Consider the following 20,108-nt stretch of genomic DNA (forward strand, 5'->3'; position numbering starts at 1 on the left):
AAAAAAAAAAAAAACAAGCTAGTGTTTACAATGTCTGAAGTGATATGAAGAAAATAAATAAGGTGCTACAGAAGATTGTGTGAATCAGGGTCTTTAGAAAACTGCAGTGATTATTTACCAGGAAAGTTGAGACCTTAATGAAGAGAAAGCTCCAGCCCTGTATAATACCAGAGGAGGATAATTCCAGGAGAAGAAACAGATTAAAGCTTGAAATGAGTTTGAAGTTTTGAAAACACCAAAGTTCTACAAGTAAGCACAGGAATGGTAGGAAATGAAATTGGAGAAAATTGGATAATTAACAGGAGCCAAATCATTCAGAGCCTTGGAGTTGGCAGTTGGATTTCATTTGAAGTATGGTAGTAAACCATTGACACTGATTAAATGGGTGAATGGCAGCATTCAGTGTGTATCAGCGATTGTTCTGATTTTTGTGTGGCGAGTTCATTGGGGGAATCAACAGAGCAACTGAGAAGACTGAATATGGGGTAATGCAGTGAATCAGGTGAGAGAGGATGGCAGCTAGTGGATTAGACAGGACAGGGAGCAACATTGCTGGAGTTTGGAGGTAAGATCATTAGAACTCGCTGACAGATTATACTTAGGTGTAAGGGGAAAAGATACCAAGTGTGATTCCTAGACTGTTGAATGAAAACCTGCTTAGTAAGATTTAATTAGATGTGAGGAAATAGATTTAGAGAGTCAATTAATGAATCCCATTTTAGATATGTTAAGAATGAAATGTTGAGAAATCTAATGGCAGATGACTTTGAGGAAATGTTTGGGCTGATATGCTTATTTGAGTCCTCAGACACAATTCATTTTGGGAGGGCTGGAGAGGGCTGAGGATATTCAGAAAGGAGTATAAATAAGGGAAAGTGTTTCTGGACCCTGAGAACTAAAATATTTGGGATTATGTTTGAGAGAAGTCAGCACAGGTTACCAATAGTAATGGCCATTAAGGGAAGTGGAAGAGCAGAAGAGCATGGTCTCAAGGAGAGAAGTGCACAAGTGGTTTTTTTCTCTTTTTCTTTTCTTTTTTCTTTCTTTCTTTCTTTCTTTCTTTCTTTTTTTTTTTTTTTTGAGACAGAGTCTTGCTCTGTCACCAAGGCTGGAGTGCAATGGCATGATCTCAGCTCACTGCAACCTTTGCTTCCTGGGTTCAAGCGATTCTTCTGCTGCCTCAGCCTCCTGAGTAGCCGGGATACAGGAGTCCACCACCATGCCTGGCTGATTTTTGTATTTTTTTAGTAGAGATGGGATTTCACCATGTTGGCCAGGCTGGTCTCAAACTCCTGCCCTTGTGATCCGCCTGCCTTGGCCTCCCAAAGTGCTGGGATTACAGGCGTGAGCCACCACATGTGGGCAATGAGCACATGGTTTTAATAGAATAATAGCAGGGCGATCCACAAAACAGAAGTGAGGTGTGTTGGGACAAAGGGGAGCTTGCTTAGAAGTTACTGGGACCTTTTTCCAATGAAGTAATAGTGCTGGAAACCAAATTGGAGTGTTGAGTGGTAACTGGGAAGGAGAGAATAGTGCCAGATATAGACAGAGCTTTCAAAAATATAAGCTCTGAAGGAGAGCAGAATAATGACAGTAGTTCAATAAGATTGTGGACTTAGAGAAGATTTTTTATTGTGCTTGTTGTTATTTTTCTGTTTGTATGTTTGTTTTTTATTTTTATTTTTTAATTTGGGAGAGCAGCTGGCTTGTATGCTAATAGGAACATTAGTGAAAGCAGTAAAGAAAAAGGATGCTAACACCTGTAGAATTAGTGACTTTGGAGAGAATGAGAAGCATTTTATTAGTTGTCCTGAAAGGAGAAGGAAGATTTGGAGATGGTGTGTACGTGAGTTTCTGTTTAACGTTTTCTCTTTTGTTTGTAAAGTATGTGGAAAATTCATCCACTGAAAGCAAAAATAGGGGAATCAAAGTAAGTGTGAGGATGGCTTGGAATTAGCATGGGAATAAACTGGCATGGAATAAATGAAGTGGTAGTGAGCAGTGTACAAGAAACCTAATTTACTTAATCCTAAACTTTCTTAACCGTTATTAAAACAGTAAGGAAGGCTATTCAGGACTGTTGGAATAGGCGTCAAGAGTTTAGCAACAGGGGAGAGAGATTGGGCTCAACTCCAAATACAAAAGGAACAAGTAAGGATTTGTAGCCAAGGTGTAGGTAGGGTTGGGGGTCTGTGGAAAGAAAAATGGTCAGAGGAGACATCAAGGGTATGGGAATTCTTATTAAACCGACTTAACGGAATAGTTAAGATGATCAGATGATCAGGTGAGATATCCTGGATGATCAGATATCAAGGGTAGGAGGGTTCTCTTGAAACTGACTTAGCAGAAATCTGCTAGGGTAAACACAGAAGCCTAAGAGTGAAGTCTAGTAGAAAAAGGCTCAGCGGAGTCTGTCCAAAGTTTGGTCAAGGAGAAAGTCTGTCAACGTGAAACCAGCTAAAACAGAGACTTAGAAATTATTTTATATATACATTTCCAAATAAAAATTAATTCAGAATACAGAAAAATAATTTGAAAATGATGGCCATTTGTATTAAAATGGCTTTGTTTCATTTCTACACTCCCACTTCTCACTAGTGTAGAGCTGTTCTCTGTTGGCTCTCATAAGTAGTACTGGAAAAAGTGAGAGGTCTGGAGTGAATTTCTCCAAAGAGCTTTTCCTGAATACCACTGGAAAGATTATCACTTCCTCAGAGCTCCCAACAACTTTTTCTCCTTCCTTTGTGGTACCTACTGCTGTCTATCTTGTAGTTTATGTCTCCTCTTCTTCTTGAAGTATTCATTTCTGATTTATTCCTTTACCTCTTATGGTACCTGGAAAAAATTTATCACATGTAAATATTCAATAAATATTTGTTGTATGAATGAGTAAATATGATTTGGCTTGCTTTGATACTGGTGATGATGAATTTATCATAAGACAGTTATACAGTATTATAGATAGATATAATTTTTGACATGGATCTTGCTCCATTGCCCAGGCTGGTCTTGAACTTCTGGACTCAAGTTTCCTCCTGTCTCATCCTCTCAAGGCGCTGGGACTACAAGTGTGTGCCATCATGCCCGGCCAGTTATATTCTTCTTAACTCACCTTTTCTGTCTCTCTCTCTGTCTTTGACTTTCTTTCTCTTTTGTCATCTAGATCTCTTGATCTCTTGGGAATACATTGTATAACCTTGACTTTATTGTAACTGTGAAAGTTTTAAATTTTATGTCAGTTCTCATTATTTGCTTTATTTGTATGTGATAATGGTCAACAGAGAGAAAATGCTTATTTTCAGGGACACTTATAAAACAAATGAAATCAATTTATTCAGGGATTATTTTGGGGGAAGAGTGGAATAAAAAAGAACATAAGTCCTATTTATGTTAAAGTGATATCCAATGTAGAAATACATTTGCAATACAGAAGTATGCCTGGAAAATATTGCTAAATATGTAATATTGAATTTTACCATCATTGAATTAACAGTAAAATTGTGCTGGCTGAGTCTTCAACATAGTACTCATTTATCTAAATTATTATTTGTTAGGACCAGGATAGTTGCAGCAAATACTTGTTACCCAAAGCTGTCAACATATTTTAAAAATGTCATCCTCTTTCAATAAAGAGTATTCCTGCCTTTACTCTTACCCTAGCAGTAGCATTTACAATGATGCACCTGCTGAAAACATCATAAAAGTTAAGTTGCATAAGGGAAGTCATTGTTAATTTGGATGTCTGAATAGTAGAAAATTGAGAAATATTGTGGCATGATATTTTCATAAAAGAACCTTGACGCTGGACAACAGGTTGAGCAAATTTGTTCTTAATGTAAGCAGTTAGGAATCTAAGAGTACCTAGGTTGATAAGGGAATGTCTGTGATTTCTCCAAATAAGTAGTTTTCCCAAAGCTGATTAAGTGATATTGACCTTGATCTTAGAAAGACTTTCCAAATCCTTGTTGATGAATTAGATATAGTTATAATCTTTAGTTGTTTTTCCAACTTGCTTATTTACTTAATGTATATCCTGAGCCTACTCCAACCATATCACATATACACAGACACACACACACACACACACACACACACACACACACAGACATACACACACAGAGAGAGACACACCCCTTCCAGAAGTGGGGTAAGATTGTGATCCAAAGTCAGTACTATAGAATGTATTTAGATGAGCAAATAACTTTATGAAGAAAAGCATATATAGAATTTATGATTTTGTTACTTTGAATTTTTTTTTTTTTCTTGAGACAGAGTCTTGCTCTGTCACCCAGGCTGGAGTGCAGTGGCGCAATCTTGGCTCACTGCAACCTCTGCCTCCCAGGTTTAAGTGATTCTCCTGCCTCAGCCTTTTGAGAAGCTGGGATTACAGTCCCCCACCACCACACCTTGTCTCATTTTTGTAATATTAGTAGAGACGGGGTTTTACCACGTTGGCCAGGCTGGTCTCGAACTCCTGACCTTAGGTGATCTGCCTGCTTCAGCCTCCCAAAGTGCTGGGATTACAGGCATAAGCCACTGCACCCGGCCCTACTTTGAAATAAATTCTTAAATGGGTTTTAGCTACCCATTTAACAGGGAGAAATTTAACAGCTCAAGAGCTGGTAAAACTGCAAAATTGGATTTTTGTATTTTTAGACACAGTACTTCTGGTTAAATAATTCAACTTTGTTTTACTCAACATTGTTTCATAGCAACAAATTCCCCGCCCTGCCACTTTAGTAACTAATCTGGAATCCTTTAGAACCAAAGGCATGTAAGCAAACAACAAGAAATTCATCTGGAATTAATTACAATACATAAAGCAGGTATGCCTGAAAATTTACAAATTCTTTGGAAATAACAAATTCTAAGGAGCTGATAATTAATATTCTTAGCTCTCAAAATAAATGTAAACTCTTATAAACTCTATGAAAGAAGAGACCTTGTTTACAAGTAGCATGCCTTGAATATTCCTTGGCACATAGTAGTCATTCAATAAAAGTTATAAAATCATATTTTCCCTACTTATTTATTTAAAATATTGTATCAGATTCAAGTGACTTCCTAGTATACCTGCCTTCTTCTTGTGACTTACAAACGTGATTTACAAATATCATCATATTTATACACACAATAGCTTTGCAAAGTATGTTTTATTATCTACATTTTGTAGATGGGGGACCATAGGCTTTCAGACTATTATTGTTATCATTAACTACATTTATTTAAAAAACTATCTAGGACTTCCAGAATGTATGTAAGCTTCATTCATTAGTTAGTGGGCTACTAGGAGAGACCTTTGAGGAAGGAAGTATCAGATGAGAGTGATGCTTCAAAAACAGTGATCAGCTGGTGTGTGGATACGATGCATGGGGAAGGAGAAAAGCAGTAGTAGGGAAAACAATTTGCTCTCACCTGTAATTTCTTACAAGGTAATTAAAGCACGAACTTTGGGAATAGCAACAGCAGAGGTGGAAAGGAAAGTTTAAGTGGGCTTCTAATCTCATCTGCTATTGTCATTTACTTTAGCACTTGTGACATGTCTTACTTTGATCTTCCTCCCTTCAAGACACGCTCTGCAAACCCTTAAATACTCTGGACACAGGCTCTTTCTTTTTGGCTACAATGCATTGTGTTTAGATGTGTGGAATGATATTTGCTGTGATCATTTTAAGAAAAAGGCATGTTCATGCCTTTGAGAGCTCTGGATTACAAGATGCCTAGGAATGTCTTGACTCTAGATGCAACTGATTCTTTGCCAAAATAAGACAGATCAAGGAATGATGGCAGCTGTTGACTTTTGTATTGGCCCAGTGCCTTGCATGAGAGTGGGAATATTATAATCACTTTGAAAATCAGTAAAACATCATGAGTCCCAGGCCCAGTTTCTGAAGCTTTAGCCTGTCTCCTGATTTCCTTGAGAAGTTGGCCTATGGTTTTTGGATGTATTTCCCCTCTGGTAATCCTCTTTTTCTTTTTTGACTCTCTTTTCACTCAGCCTTTCCTAACAGGCTTAATGGATCCTGATTATCTAGGCCTCCAGATCCGAAAAAGATGTATTTTAGGGGAGTAATAAGGAATCTGATGACCTCCTCTTGGAATTACCTTGCTCTGAACACATTGCACCTATTTGAGAAAAGGCTCACATGTTTGGCATAATACTGGTCTTTCATATAACTCCTTGCAGCAGGTAGAAAACGGTATTTCTAACTCTGCTGTATAAAGGAACATAATGACATAAAAAGAAATAGAGGCAAATAAGTAAAGGATTTCTTCATAAATGGAAACATTAGAGGAAGAAAAAAATTCATCTATCTCAAATAATAATAAATTCAGCTCAAGCCTAACCAAATGAAGGAAGAAAAAAATAATAAAATACATATAAACTTGAGAAGAACTTAGGACAGAAACCTAGTGTAATCAAGCATTGAGCTATTTACATACCATACTTCACAGTAGGCCGTTTCATTGTTAACAGCAGTCTTCATATTTCAAATGAGGAAGTGAGCCTCAGAGATCACAGAAATAGTAGGTGGAGAAGTTAAGATTCAAACACAAGTATATCATTGTCCAAAACACATGCTGTTAGGGTTATCTTATACCGTACATGTATCGTCCTCCGAAGTTTGTTCTCTCCTAGAAAACTCAAAATTCAGTCAGACATTGTGTTACATGTGTACCTTTGGGTTTGCATTGTGTTATTCTAAGTAGTATGTACTTTTGGGGAAATTTGATTTCACAAAGAATAAAGGTTTCAAGTGAGTGAAAATTAAAGTATGCTTTGAGAATTGAACCTACTATACAATTTAATAAATATCCGTTAATTACTGGTGACATGTTCACTATAATTTCCACTACTACAGCTATTACTCACTATAGCTATCTTTGAATGTCAACATCTACAGTACTGGTCTATGCATTTGACATACATTATTTAATGCCATCAAGTACCCCAAGGTTTTTTTCAAAAGCATGATTGAAATTAGTCATAGAAGAAGAAAATGAAATTGGAAAAACTTTTGTATATCAATAATATTATCAAAATTGGTGCTATCACAGGTATAAACCAAATAATATGCTTAATATTAAGGTTAATTATAAAGCTGTTATAGTATGGTTTTAGCATAAGGTTAGACCAATGGATCAATTAAACAAATCCAAAAGTCCAGGAAAAGAAGCAACAACATATGGAGTCATGTAGTTCACAATAGGGAAAATACAATATTAAAAAATGAAAAAAGTAATAAAATTATTATTTATATTCTTGGGCTGAAAAAGATTTTTCTAAAAGTGAATATAAAATGAAATGAAAATATGTGTATGGTAGAAAACACTGCAAACCAATTAAAAGACAATAAAATAGGAAATTATTTGCAATACATGTAACATGAAAATGGACTAATATTCTTAAAATATTGCATGAATATACTAATGAAAAAATAAACTGGTGCTTCAGTAGAAAGATGGGCAAAGAACTTGAACTGAATATTAACAAAGAAGAAATATAAAAAATATGCATTACATGATGGCAAACGTGAAGGAAACGAATTCTTTTCAATCCTGGTGGGTGTATAAATTTGTACATCTGTTCAAGGAAAATGTGCTATTGCAAGTTGAAAGGTCTTTAATACATGCTCCAGTTAGATAGCAAATTCACTTAGGCATAAAATTTCCTATCCAACAGAAGTGGTATAATTCTGTCAGGTATATGTACAAATTAATGTAACTGTCCATATAATAGTGAATATCAAAAGCAACCTATGCAGACAGTAATAAAGAGCTGATGAGATAGCTTATAGTAAAAACAGAAATTAGTATACAAAGGAATGTAATAAAGCTATAAGATGATGATACAGATGTATAACTTAGATATGAAAGAGGTTCATGATTATTCTGTGGCAAAGGATACACAATTTATACACTACACACACACACACAGGGATCATAGATATTTAAAATATAAGCTTTTTACAAAATAAAATTTATAGATTGCATATGTGTGTGCATGTAGTGTTAAGAGTATAAGATATGCAACAAAAAATAAGTATCTTCTCTAAATTACAGGATTAAGGTAATCATGCTCTTCTTTATACATTTTTGTATTTTAAAATTAATAAAATTTAAATGATGAACATATGCAACTTTTTATAACCAAAACAAAATGTTCAAAGTAGTAATACCTAAGCATTTTGGGAGGCCATATTATTAGCTCTCATTTTACCCTTTCATTTGCTTCACTGCTCTGATTTCTATATCAATTCCATTTCTGTTTATATACCCTCCACTGATAACAATGCATTCTATGTCCACTAAAGGACACATAGAGAATAAACTAGATAATAAATTGCAGTATTTCATGCACTGGAAAACCAGTCAGCAGGGAAACTTCACAAAATAAGGTTGAGAAGAAGAATACTCAAACACTGAAGTTTATATGCTATAGGATTTCACTTATGTAAATTGAAAAAACTAAAAACTACTTATGTTGGCAGAAATCAACAATTCTTAGACATTTTGTGAAGAGTTATAAATGAGAATAAAGATAGCTCCTAAGATGTCGTCAGTATTCTGTTTCTTGATCTAGATATGATTATAGGAATTTTTTTCAGTTTGTAAAAATTCATCGCACTATATACTCATTATTTCTTCACTTTATTCATTAATTAGAAGGGTTTTTTAAATGGTGTCTTCAATATTAATACTACATTTAGTACTAAACAGCATTGACATAAATTGGACTTTAAAATGTCAAAGAAGAAATGAAATGTTACTAAACAGAAATATTCTAATAACCCATTACTCTTTTTAATTTCAAAAGAATTTTATGAATAAACCTTTTTGAAAAAGATATAAAAGTTGCTTTTGAAATTACAGGCAATCAAAGGAAAATAATTTTGAAACGTTTTATATTTACTTACCTAAGAATACTGTGTCTGAACTGCTCCATTCTGTTCTCTTTCTGAAACAAGGGAACACCATTGAGAAATGCCTGTGTAAAAGAAAAATGTTACCCTGGTCAATAAATAATTCTTCCTAAGAACATTTACTAAATATAGTTGCTAGTGGTATTTTAGATTCATTCATTAACTCATTCTGACATTTCTATGTGATTTACAGGGTGAAATTCAAGCAAATTTCAACTTTCTGATGTATTAAGAGGCTAGTAAATTACCCATACAGCTAAATTATTTTATCTGACAAAGCCCACTCTTACTTAACTGCAGGGTTTCCCAGTAGCGGCACTACTGATACATTAGCCCAGGTAATTCCTTTTTTTGAAGGAGAATGTTCTGTGCATAGTAGAATAATTAGCAGCAGCCCTGGCCTCCACTCACTAGTGCCACGATTCTGGAAAGTGAACAAAAGGAGCAACTGGGGACTGTGTGATTGGAAGGCGGAGGGAAGATCTATCATTGGCAAATCAACCCTGATTTGAGGACCACTGCTCTGCTGTTCTATATATTTGAATATTTGAGTAATCAATTTTAGTTCCTTGGAATTGCCTTAATATTCAGTGAATAATTGCATTTGTTATTTTTTGCTTCATCTACATAGTACTGTTTTTGCAATCATATATGGAAAAAGGTTTGAATTAATATTTGTGAAGTTATTTTGCCATTTGCCAAAATGAAATCAATGAGGATTCCCTTCCAGAAAAGTCAAGTCGTTTTCAGTGCAGGAAATCAGTGCATGTAGAGTACCTTGTTTTCCAGTGTGTTGATTATGCAGAAGTAACTGTCTACTTTGGTATTACATTAGAGAGTAAATGAATATTTAAAATTTCCTAAGAGCCTACTTAGATTTTGATGAAATACATTTTTCATTTTTTTGTTTACTTAAAACAGGTAACAAGCTAAAAAAAATGACTAGAAAAATAACATTTTATACTATTAATAGATATAAAAGATCTATTATCTATTATGGCATTATTTTCAACATTTGCAATAGAACATTTCAGACAAAAATTGAATTGAAAATTTAAATTTAAATTTTCCAATTAGAAACTTCTAATATTCCAGGGTTTCCTATCTGTGGCACATCAGGTTGGTATAGACACGGATGATGGGTGGCTTGAAAGTGAAAGAATCCTGACACCTTCACTGAAACATTAGGTAAAATGGTTTGCTAAGGTTATGTGAAATATTTATAAATATTTACTCCTTAGAAGGATACATTTGAATTTCCATATTTATTGATGACTCTCTACCAAAGGGGGTTTTAAAAGTGAATTTTATGACTGTGTATTGGAAGATTTCTCAAATCCAAAATTTTGTTTATTCTGCCACCTCACCCAATTTGTGCTTAAAAGAAAGTATTTTTAAATAATTAGAATATATTTTTAAATGTACAAATTTGCCCAGCATAGAGAGCTGAAGAAAATGAAAGAAACTACAAGTTCATTTGTTATACAACTGCCATTTTTAATAAAAGAAATGAGAATGTGCAAGTTTCTTTGCTATTTTAGGGGAAGAATAGCAACTACTTTTTCTAATAATTTGATCTGACTCTATTTTCAAGAAAGAAAGAAGGAAAACCCAATGGCAGTATAAAGTTATTGACTTTAGTAACTACCTTATGAGAAATTAATTCCAATTGGTAATTTGTCTTCTTAGGACATAGAGATGATATATGTAATGAATAATATGATAAATATTTTGTTTTAAAACTTTTTAGTAAAGTTCTTATATTATTAATCTGATCATTTGAGCAAGTAATCCTTATGCTTTACCTTATAAAATTGTCTGTTGTAACATACTTTTTTTTCAAATATGAGGTATTACTTGGGTCGAACTTTTAAAGATAGTATATGGATGATTAAAAAATTTATAAGCTTTTAAAGATATTATATGGACAGTTAAAAATTTATAAACATTCCTTGTTTTCCAGTTTGAACATTAGGTTATTTTTTTTTCCCTCTCCACAAAATACAGATATATTGTACAAGTAACCAGATTTGCCTGTGACCCTTTGTGGCTACTTCATGAAAATGCAGTACAGGTTGAATATCCCAATTCCAAAACTCTAAAATCCAAAATGCTCCAAAATATGAAACTTTTTGACATTCAACATGACATTCAAAGGAAATGCTCTTTGGAGCATTTTGGATTTGGGTTTCTCAACCAGTAAAATACAACTATTTTAAAAACAAGCAAAAACCTAAAATTCAAAATCCTTCTAATCCCAAGCATTTTGAATAAGGATACTCAGCTTATACTGTGACCAGACGTTTCTTTTGATCTACTCTTCCCCATTATTTCAATTCTGATTATTATTGTTTGATAAGAGTATATGCTTCTAGGTAAAAGAAAACTTTTCGTAATTCAAGTCTATGCATTTCTACATGATTTTAAACTTCATAAAATTATTAAATGTGTTACATTTATATATAACTTGGTCATTAACTAAGATAGTTAATTTGAGGAGACCGCTAGCATTGGTTTTATAGATTTTTAAAAGATTTTTATAGATTTTAAATTCCACTCATCAGCAAGTTCAGAACCAGGAATATTAACCCTAGATGTCTCTTCTGCTTCCCACTTACTATTGACTCTCTGGGATATTACGAGTAGGACAACTTGTGTGCACTTGTGGCTTCTCCCTAATGGGCATCTGCATAACCCTTAGTCAAAGCAGAACAGCAAGAGAAAAATTAGTTTTTAAAAAACTTATGTGTGTAAAACATAAAGTCGTCAATTCTCCCCTAATTGCACATCAGCTCATGTTGTGGCTCTTCATAACCAAAGAGTTATAGAGTGCAGGGTAAACCCCAAAACTCTTTGTCATCTTGTAATTTCTCCTAGAAAGAGAAATCTTGTATCATCCTTCTTCTGTTGTCAGAAGGGAATGCCTTTTAGGTGTATGAATGATCAAGGAAGGGAATTACTCCTGATTCTCTGTAGCTCACAGCTCACTGATGTTGTCATTGCAAACTCAGCTTTGGCTTCCATAGCATCTCAGGATCCTCCTCTGAATATCATATAGGTTACTGTTTGCTAGTGCATAAATGCTGATGATTACTAGTTACTAGTATCTCCTAATTGATCCATCCAAGTTGGAGTGCAAAATTAGATTAATTTTATGTTAGTTGAAGTTTTTATTACAGTTAAGTATCCATTTGTAAGGCTCTTTCTATTTTAAATTGCACCAAAGCCTTTGAAAGATAAAGGAATATATTAATATTCAAACAATTGACCTCAATGTTCTTGAAAACATTGGTGTACATAAGGCTCAAGAAAGCATTAGAAAGGAACTTGGCTTTCATATGCATAACACTTCCACTTGAAAGATTTTGGTATGTCCATGGCTCAGAACTCATTCTAATTTACTGGGACCTCTTCAAATTCTTCCAAACTAGAATGTGAATGTGAATGTGAGTGTGCTATGGTTAGGTGGTGCACAGTCCTGTCACTATTCAGTGAGATATTCACTGAACAACCCTATCAGTTAGATGATAATGCTCACTTCCTAGGTTACTAGTCATTTAGAATGAAAATGAAGAAGACAAACCTGATACTGCCCCACGACTTGGACAGTACTGAGGTAGACTAATGGTGTAAAAATTTCAATTTATTTGACAATCTCTGTACTGTGCTTTTGTTCCCTAAAGATGTTATAATGACAGTTCCACTCTGACTACCAGAGTCATATTATACTTGTATATCAAATGTCTACTTGGATCACCACAAAAGCTCTATGAGAAAGATACTCTTATTCCCATTTTACAGAGTAAAATGAGGTTCAAAGAGATGAAATCTAATCTTAAATATGATCTGTAGCAAAGATAGAAATCTAGATCTTTTGATAATAAAGCTTCTTTTTCTTCCACAACAGTGAAATAATAATACAGTTGAATGGGAAAAAGAAAAGTGGGAATAATAATTATAGTCTAGTGGGAAAAAGTGAATTAATTGCTCAGTCTTCATGCCATTTTCATTCCATTTATCTGCAATAGACTACTTTTGCCAATGAGATTATAAATTAAATAATATATCAAAGGCATGCTCTATATAGAAATAAGAGCAGTGAAGTAAATGAAAAGGTAAAATGAGAGCTAATAATATAGACTCACAAATGCTCAGGTATGACTACTTTGAATATTTTGTTTTGGTTATAAAAAGTAACATAACTACTAGCATCTCGGGATTGTAGCTCCCAGTGAAAGCGGAGAGAACGAGAGGACACCACATTTTCAGACGAATTTTTGTTGCTCACGCACCAGGAGATTCCCAGCGGAGGAGCCCCACGGGTTGCCAGCACGACTCTTGTGGCCGGCGAGGCGGTTTTGCTGCTGACTTGGTGTGGCAGTTCTTGGTGCAGAGTCAGAAAAGCACCATCAATCATAACGCCGCTGTTTCGGCCGGTGCAGTGGGTTGCTCAGATTTTAGCCCTGGGAATCAACAAGTTGAATGTCCACTCAGAAACCCAATTATAAAGATGGTAATTATAAAGACCACAGATGGATAAATCTATAAAGAAGGGAAGAAAACAGCCTAAAAAGGCTGAGCATACCCAAAATCAGAACGCCTCTCCCTCTACAGGGGATCACAGTTCCTCGTCAGCAATGGAACAAGGCCTGATGGAGAATGAGTGTGTTCCATTAACAGAAGCAGGCTTCAAAAGATGAATGATAAGAAACTTCTGTGAATTAAAAGAACTTGTTCTAACCCAATGTAAAGAAACTAAGAACTTTGAAAAAAGGTTTGACCAAATGTTAACAAGAATACACAATTTAGAGAGGATTATAAGTGAATTAATGGAGCTGAAAAACACAACACGAGAACTTCGCGAACTATGCACAAGTTTTAACAGCCGAATCGATCAAGCAGAAGAAAAGATATCAGAAGTCGAAGACCAACTTAATGAAATAAAACGAGAAGACAAGATTAGAGAAAAAAGGATAAAAAGCAATGAGCAGTCTCCAAGAAATATGGGACTATGTGAAAAGACCTAATCTACACTTGATAGATGTACCTGAATGTGACGAAGAGAATCAATCCAAGCTGGAAAATATGCTTCAGGATATTATTCTGGAAAACTTTCCCAACCTAGCAAAGCAGGACAATATTCAACTCCAGGTAATACAGAGAACACCACAAAGATATTCCTCAAGAAGACCAACCTCAAGGCACATAATCTCCAGATTCACCAGGGTTGAAATGAAGGAGAAAATACTGAGGGCAGCCAGAGAGAAAGGTCAGGTTACCCATAAAGGGAAGCCTATCAGATTCACAGCAGATCTCTCAGCAGAAACCCTACAAGCCAGAAGAGAGTGGGAGCCAATATTCAACATCCTTAAAGAAAAGAACTTTCAACCCAGAATTTTACATCCAGCCAAACTAAGCTTAATAAGTGAAGGAAAAATAAAATCTGTTGTGAACAAGCAAGCACTCAGAGATTTCATCACCACCAGGCCTGCTTTACAAGAGCTTCTGAAAGAACCACTACACATAGTATGGAACAACCAGTATCAGCCTTTATAAAAAATACCAAAAAGTAAAGAGCATCAACATAATCAAGAATTTACATCAACTAATAGGCAAAACAGCCAGCTAACATTAAATGGCAGTATTAAACTCACATATATTATTATTAATTCTAAATTTAAACCAACTATATCCCCCAATCCAAAGACACAGACAGGCAAAAAAAGCCAAAACCTATCGGTATGCTGCATCCAGACCCATCTCACATGCAAGAATACACAGACTCAAAACAAAGGGATGGAGACAGATTTACCAACCAAATGGAGAGCAAAAATAAATAAATAAAAAGCAGGAGTTGCTTTAAAGCAACAAAGATCAAAAGAAGCAAAGAAGGATATTACATAATGATAAAAGGATCAATGCAACAAGAAGAGCTAAAGATCCTAAATATATACGCACCCAATACAGGAATACCCAGATATATAAGACTTATAAAGAGACTTAGACTCCCACACAATAGTGGGAGACTTCAACATCAATATTAGACAGATCAGTGAGACAGAAAATTAACAACGATATCCAGGATTTGAACTTAGATCCAGAACAAGTAAATTTAATTAACATTTATAGAACTCTCCACTTTAAATACAAAAAATATACACTCTTATCAGTACCACATCACATCTATTTACAGGTTTAAATGAAATATTGGTTGGCTGCTTGTTTGTTATTTTCTTCCCTCATTTTTTTTTGTGTCTCTATTATTAAGCACAATTACAGGCATACCCATTTTTAGACTGCATTCTAGCCCGGGCAATAAAGCAACACCCCCGTTCTCTCTCCCTCTTCCTCTTTCTCTTCCTTCCTCTCTTTCTTTCTTTCTTTCTTTCTTTCCTTCCTTCCTTCCTTCCTTCCTTCCTTCCTTCCTTCCTTCCTTCCTTCCTTCCTTCCTTCTCTTTCTTCTTTCTTTCTTTCTCTTTCTTTCTTTCTTTCTTTCTTTCTTTCTTTCTTTCTTTCTTTCTTTCTTTCTTTCTTTCTTTCTTTCTTTCTTTCCTTCCTTCCTTCCTTCCTTCCTTCCTTCTCTTTCTTTCATTCTTTCTTTTTTTAAAAAAAAAAAGTTACATAATCATTTAAAATTTAAAATACAGAAATGTATAAAGAAGAGCATGATTACCTTAATTCGGAGAAGATAACTATTTTTTTTGTGTGTTGCATATCTTTTACTCTTTACTCACACACACATATGTAATCTATCTATAAATTTAATTTTGTGAAAATATTATATTTAATTATATATATATGATCCTTCGTGTGTGTGTCGTGTATAAATTGTGTATCTTACTTTGTCATAGAATATATAATGAACCTCTTTACATATCTAAGTTATACTTCTGTATCATCATTATAGAGTTTGATTATATTCCTTTCTGTGCTTATTTCTGTTTTTATTATACGTTACCTCATCAATTCTTTCTTATTTTCTGTATAGGTTGCATTGTTTGTTTGTTTGTTTGTTTTGAGGCAGAGTCTCACTCTGTTGCCCAAGCTGGAGGGCAATGGCACAATCTCTGCTTACTGCAACCTCAGCCTCCTGAATAGCTGGGATTACAGGCATGTATCACCACACCCAACCAATATTTATATTTTTAGTGGAGTCAGGCTTTCACATTGACCACGCTAGTCTCAAACTCCTGACTTCCTGATCTGCTTGTCTCAGCCGTCCAAAGTGCTGAGATTACAAGCGTGACCATGTCACCTGGTCTGCTAGGTTGCTTTATATATTCTATTATATAGACAGCTGCACAGTGAATTTGTACATATACATGACAGAATTCTATCATTTCGGTTGGATAGGAAATTTAATTCCACAGTGAATTGACTATCTAAATGGAGCATGTATTAAAGGCCTTTCAACTTGCAATACCACGTTTTCCTTGAATAGATGTACAAATTTATACCTATACTAGGATTGAAAAGAATTATCGTTTCCTTCACTTCTGCCATTATACAATATATATTTTTTATATTTCTTCTTTGTTAATACTCAGTTTAAGTTTTTTGCCCATTTTTCTTTTTTAAAAAATGTTTTAGGCTGTTTTTACTTCTCTTTTTTCATTATACTTTAAGCTCTGGTGTACATGTGCAGAACATACAGGCTTGTTACATAGGTATACACGTGCCATGAAGGTTTGCTGCATCCATCCCCTGGTCATCTACAATAGGTATTTCTCCTACTGTTATCCCTTCCCAATCCTCTCACCCCCTGTTATCCCTCCCCTACCCCCCCAACCCCCTGAGAGGCTCCAGTGTGTGTTGTTCCCCTCCCTGTGTTCATGTGTTCTCATTGTTCAACACCCACTTATGAGTGAGAACATGAGGTGTTTGGTTTTCTGTCCTTGTGTCAGTTTGCTAAGAATGATGGTTTCCTGCTTCATCTTTGTCCCTGCAAAAGACATGGACTCATCCTTTGTTATGGCTGTACAGTATTCTATGGTGTATATGTGCCACATTTTCTTTATCCAGTCCATCACTGATGGGCATTTGGGTTGGTTCCAAGTCTTTGTTATTGTAAACAGTGCTGCAGTAAACATGTGTGTGCATGTGTCTTTATAATAGAATGGTTTATAATCCTTTGGGTATATACCCAGTAATGGGATTGCAGGGTCAGATGGTATATTCCTCAAGGATCTAGAAATAGAAATACCATTTGACTTTGCCCATTTTTCTATTGAAGCACCAGTTTATTTTTTCATTAGTATATTTGTGTAATATTTTAAGAATATTAGTTCATTTTGATCTCATATATATTGCAAATAACTTCCTACTTTGTTTGTAGTGTTTTTTGTCATACAAATATTTTCATTTTATTTTATATCCACTTTCAAAAGGCCTTTTTCAGCCTTAGAGTATAAGTAATAACTTTTCTAGTGGTTTTTTTTTTTTTCCATTTCTTTATATTGCATTTTCCCTCTTGTGAATTTTATGCTTATGTTGTTCTCCAGTTGATCTGTTGGGGAACAGTTTTTTTTTTTTCTCATAGATATAAATATTGTTATAGTTATTTCTTATTTCTGAGCTTCACAATACAAAAGTAATTTGTTTTCCTTAAAACTTCAAATAATACTTAGTTGAAAGTCTCTGTCTGCCATTATCCCTTTCTTAAGAGTTTGGTGAATATCACCATTATATTGTGTAAGGATGTTGTATTGCAGCTCCTCTTGCTAGACTGAACATGCAGGCCTGTTCTGGAAATTGGTGTGATCAGTCTAGGTTACAACCTGTCTTTAATCCCAGCTGACTTGTAGCAGAGGGTTCCAGGAACCTTCCAATCACACACAGTTCCCTATTGTTCCTTTTGTTCTAGGACTATTCAACAAGCAGAACCAAACAAAAACTGATCTGTGACATTTTACTGCAGGTAACAGTGACCAAAAATATACCTGTACACTGACTTTTTCCAACATTATTGAGGTGTGACTGACAAAAATGTCATATATTTATGGTATATGATGTGATATTTTGCTGTACTTATACAGTGTGAAATGATGATCATGTTAACATACCCATCTCCTCACATGTTGTGTGATTTTTATGATCACTTTTACTTTTATAAGTTTTCCCTTCAGTAGTCATCTTTTTAGATTCTGAAACACTTTTGAATTTTGTGTCATAAGTGAGATTTTTTGGCAAATATTTTATAAACGTTTAAGAAAATGTGAGAGAATATTTTGTAACTTTCATTTAAACTAAGATCTCCTCCTCACCCACACCCTTCACATATTCAGTAGAATTCTATTTTATATAGTTGTATGGTATATCAGGAATCATCCCATATATTTCAGAAAGTAATAGATTAATGTAAGCATTTTTCTAACATAGACCTATAGAGATTAAGTGATATGCTCAAATCACACCATAAATGGTAGTGAAATGGTAAACCCAACATTCATAGCCAATTTCATTATCTAATAGGAAGCAACACATTTCGTATTAAGAATTGTCTGCCTTATTTTTAGGAGGCTCTGCTGTAATAAGAAAATGAGATTAGATTGTGTTTCTCACTATATAGTACAAAATACACTTATATAGAATGAATTGGATTATAAAAATGGAAGTGAAAAATACTTTTCAGATTTAATAGGATTTCAATTTTAAGGCAAATATATTAATTTTGTGCTTCAAAAATTACAAAGGAAAAACTATAATTTGTTAAAATGTAGATTATTCATCCATCCAAGAAACCATGGAGAGGTGGGGGACAGTTACCTGCATTTCTAACAGCTTGTTCATTGACTCCTAGTCCCACTAAACTTTGAGAACCAATGTCCAAAGTATTTACTTATGTATTTATATTTAAAATCTGGGATAATCATGACAATATAAAATAAACAATTGATGTCATATTTCACTTGGCATATAGATAGAGCTATACAACTTTCCTTTTTCCAAATTCTAAAGTATAATTTAGAAAAAAAATTGCATTTATTTCTTAGATATGGTAACTACTAAAATATAATTTGAAATGTTCTACTTAAATGAACACACTTATATATGCAGTCAGTTGTTAACAAGGTGATATAGTGTTCTCTGAACTATTTCATTTATAAAAGTGGTATTAATCTTGATTACAAAATTTTCTTTGAAATATTGAGCGATTCTGCCAAAATAAAAATCTTACTGTGATGTTGTTGTTGAAATTCCTTTCTTCATGTGATTATTTGTTCTGAAATAGACCCCATGAAAGTAAAATTCCTAATCTCAAGCATCCTGCTTAATTTTATTGTATTGTTGCTGGTAACTAAAAATGAAGCCAAGCATTAGGGCAGATTTCTGTGTAATTTTATCTGTTTAGTAGGGTGATGCAAATGAAAAAAATTTCAAACTTACAAATTGACCAATTACTTAAAAGAGCTATGAATAAAACAAATAAGCTACTTTAAAATTATTTTATAATTGTATCACAAAATGTTTGTCCTAACAACAAAATATGTATTTTAAATTGTTTTGGTTCATACAAATTAAAATACAGTTATAATTTTACCAAGGAAAGTGAAGCAATTTAGGAGTAATTAATAATATATTTGTTAGGGAGCAGAGCATAGATAATATTAAAACTAACAGTTTTATAGTGCGTTTGTTTCTAAATCCCTTAAACTGTTAAGTAATTGATCTTGCATTTTTCTTTGACAGGCTTATGCAAGCAAAGATTTGGAGGAGCAGTTGCGGTCTGTGTCCAGTGTAGATGAACTCATGACTGTACTCTACCCAGAATATTGGAAAATGTACAAATGTCAGCTAAGGAAAGGAGGCTGGCAACATAATAAAGAACAAGCCAACCTCAACTCAAGGACAGAAGAGACTATAAAATTCGCTGCAGCACATTATAATGCAGAGATCTTGAAAAGTAAGTATGAGAAAGAAAATGTATGGTGAGCCTTATATAACAAACCAGTGGAAGTTGCTAGCCTGGTTCTTTAACTTCAGTGTTTGTATCACTGAATGCACCTTTAGGGCGGAAAGCAAATAGAAAATAAAGAATTACTTCAAAATGCACCATTTTGTGATTTCACTTTGAGTATCAAGACCATTTCTTAAAATACAAGATTGATAGCTCCATGCATAACAACACACATTTTCAGGTGTTTTCAGGTGATAGCCATGGGAAATTTTTAAACAGATAGC

General features: G+C 34.2%; 1 protein-coding gene across 2 annotated transcripts in view; it reads left to right on the forward strand.

Moving 5' to 3' along the window:
• Positions 1 to 20,108, forward strand: part of VEGFC (vascular endothelial growth factor C) — a 133,107-nt gene that overhangs the window by 73,638 nt on the left and 39,361 nt on the right. The window contains exons 1-2 of one of the 2 annotated variants that reach the window (XM_017542208.2): positions 10,045 to 10,115; positions 19,617 to 19,830. In XM_017542208.2, the coding sequence (XP_017397697.1) occupies positions 19,677 to 19,830 (154 nt within the window). In that variant the 5' untranslated portion in view covers positions 10,045 to 10,115; positions 19,617 to 19,676. Of the gene's footprint in view, positions 1 to 10,044; positions 10,116 to 19,616; positions 19,831 to 20,108 lie in introns of those variants that run through there. The other variant, XM_017542207.2, reaches the window with a different exon arrangement.

Source organism: Cebus imitator, unplaced genomic scaffold (assembly GCF_001604975.1).
Source record: "Cebus imitator isolate Cc_AM_T3 unplaced genomic scaffold, Cebus_imitator-1.0 Scaffold141, whole genome shotgun sequence".
NCBI classification, from domain to species: domain Eukaryota; kingdom Metazoa; phylum Chordata; class Mammalia; order Primates; family Cebidae; genus Cebus; species Cebus imitator.